The following is a 1456-nucleotide window of genomic DNA, read 5'->3' on the forward strand; positions in this document are numbered from 1 at the left end:
GCTCGGAGCCGGGATGAGGATGAGGATGGAGATGAGGGGGGGTGATAGGGATGGCGTCGCTCTCTGCGCTGGCAGAGCTCCGGGAGTGTGGGGTGCGTCCCCACCTGCACCCCGCGACTGTGTCTGCTACCCCCGGGGCTGGCACGGAGCAGTGGGTACCACCCGCGGCTCCCCTGCATCCTCCGGCACACACAGCCCCGAGCATCCCTCCACACGTGTCCCCAGCTCCCTGCTAGGCCTCTGCAGACCCCCGAACCCCAACCCGCACCCCACTTCTCCGGGTACTGCCACCTCCCTGGGGTGCAGTCACCAGCTTACCACCGTCAGGTTGAGCCCCTCTGAGGGGGGGACAAGGACCCTGATGCTGCTGGGGTGCAGCCCCCCATCCCCACGAGGCCAGGCAGGCTCTTCTCAGTGTGAGGGGACTCACTGTGTCCCTCAGCCCGGGAACCTCCCAGCCGCCTGGTCATGGAGCAGGGTGCGGGTGCATCCCCGGCGGGTTCCCAGCCTCCCTCTCCCCCATGGCGTTGCAATTCAGGTAATTAAAACCCAACCCTGAAGATGCAGGAAACCGCAGGCGCTGGAGGGAGGCTGGCGGCGGGCTGTGCTGAGCATCCCCACTCCCTCGGCCCAGGTCCTTGCACCCCAAGGCGCTGAGGGCCATGCTGGGTGGACTCTGGTGGTGCAGGAAATGGGGGTCATTGTGCCGCGATGCTCCCGCCGAGATGCAGGCGATGGCTCCCGCCACACCCGCCTCCATTGTGGGGTCCAGCCGGAGGCTGCGCCAGCATCGCCCCGGTCCCCCACCCCATGGCCAGTGGTTTCATTTCCGTGGTAATGTGGGGTCAGTTTTCCCAGGAGCCCGGCGCGGCAGAGATCAAAGCTGGGCTCGGCAGACGCGGGGAGGTGGAGGGGCTGCGAGGGGGGCTCTGACCCGCTCACCTGCAGAGAGGCTCTCTAACCCCCCAGCTTGGCCAGTGGAGGGGCTCTGCCATGGCCCCCGTTGGCATTTGCAGGGTCAGAGCAAAGCCAGCCCCGTGTGCCCCGCAGGGGTGCATGGGGGGGCCATGGGTGCTGCAGGCCAGACTCTCTGGCAGGTGGGGGCTTGGGGGATGGAGGTGGGGGCCAGCCCAGGCCCCCTGCTCTCTCCAGGGCATCCAGGGACACAGCTCAGCCCTTCTTACTGCCAGAGCATCCCCTGGGTAAGTGGTTGGGGCTGGGGCTGTGTGTGATCCTGGGGGCTGGAGGTCCCTCTGTCTTAGAGCTCTGCCCTTCTCTGCCACCCCAGAGACCCACACAGGGCAGTGGCTCCACATCCCCCCAGTCGAAGTGCAGGCGTTTGGGGTTGGGAAGCACTGGGGCAGCATTGCTCCTCTCTTCCCATAAGAGCCCTGTGTGGGTCACCCCCAAATTGTCACCATGAGCTCCCGTCCACAGTTTCCTCCACCAGGGAGAG

General features: G+C 66.6%; 1 protein-coding gene across 1 annotated transcript in view; it reads left to right on the forward strand.

Moving 5' to 3' along the window:
• The first annotated feature begins 725 nt into the window (after positions 1 to 725).
• The window catches only part of ANKRD13B (ankyrin repeat domain 13B), a 7874-nt gene continuing 7143 nt past the window's right edge, over positions 726 to 1456 (forward strand). The window contains exon 1 of the mRNA XM_029961289.1: positions 726 to 834. Within this exon, the coding sequence (XP_029817149.1) occupies positions 726 to 834 (109 nt within the window). The remainder of the gene's footprint in view (positions 835 to 1456) is intronic.

The sequence above is a fragment of the Manacus vitellinus genome, unplaced genomic scaffold (genome assembly GCF_001715985.3).
Source record: "Manacus vitellinus isolate BGI_N305 unplaced genomic scaffold, ASM171598v3 scaffold_32_pilon, whole genome shotgun sequence".
Classification (NCBI taxonomy): domain Eukaryota; kingdom Metazoa; phylum Chordata; class Aves; order Passeriformes; family Pipridae; genus Manacus; species Manacus vitellinus.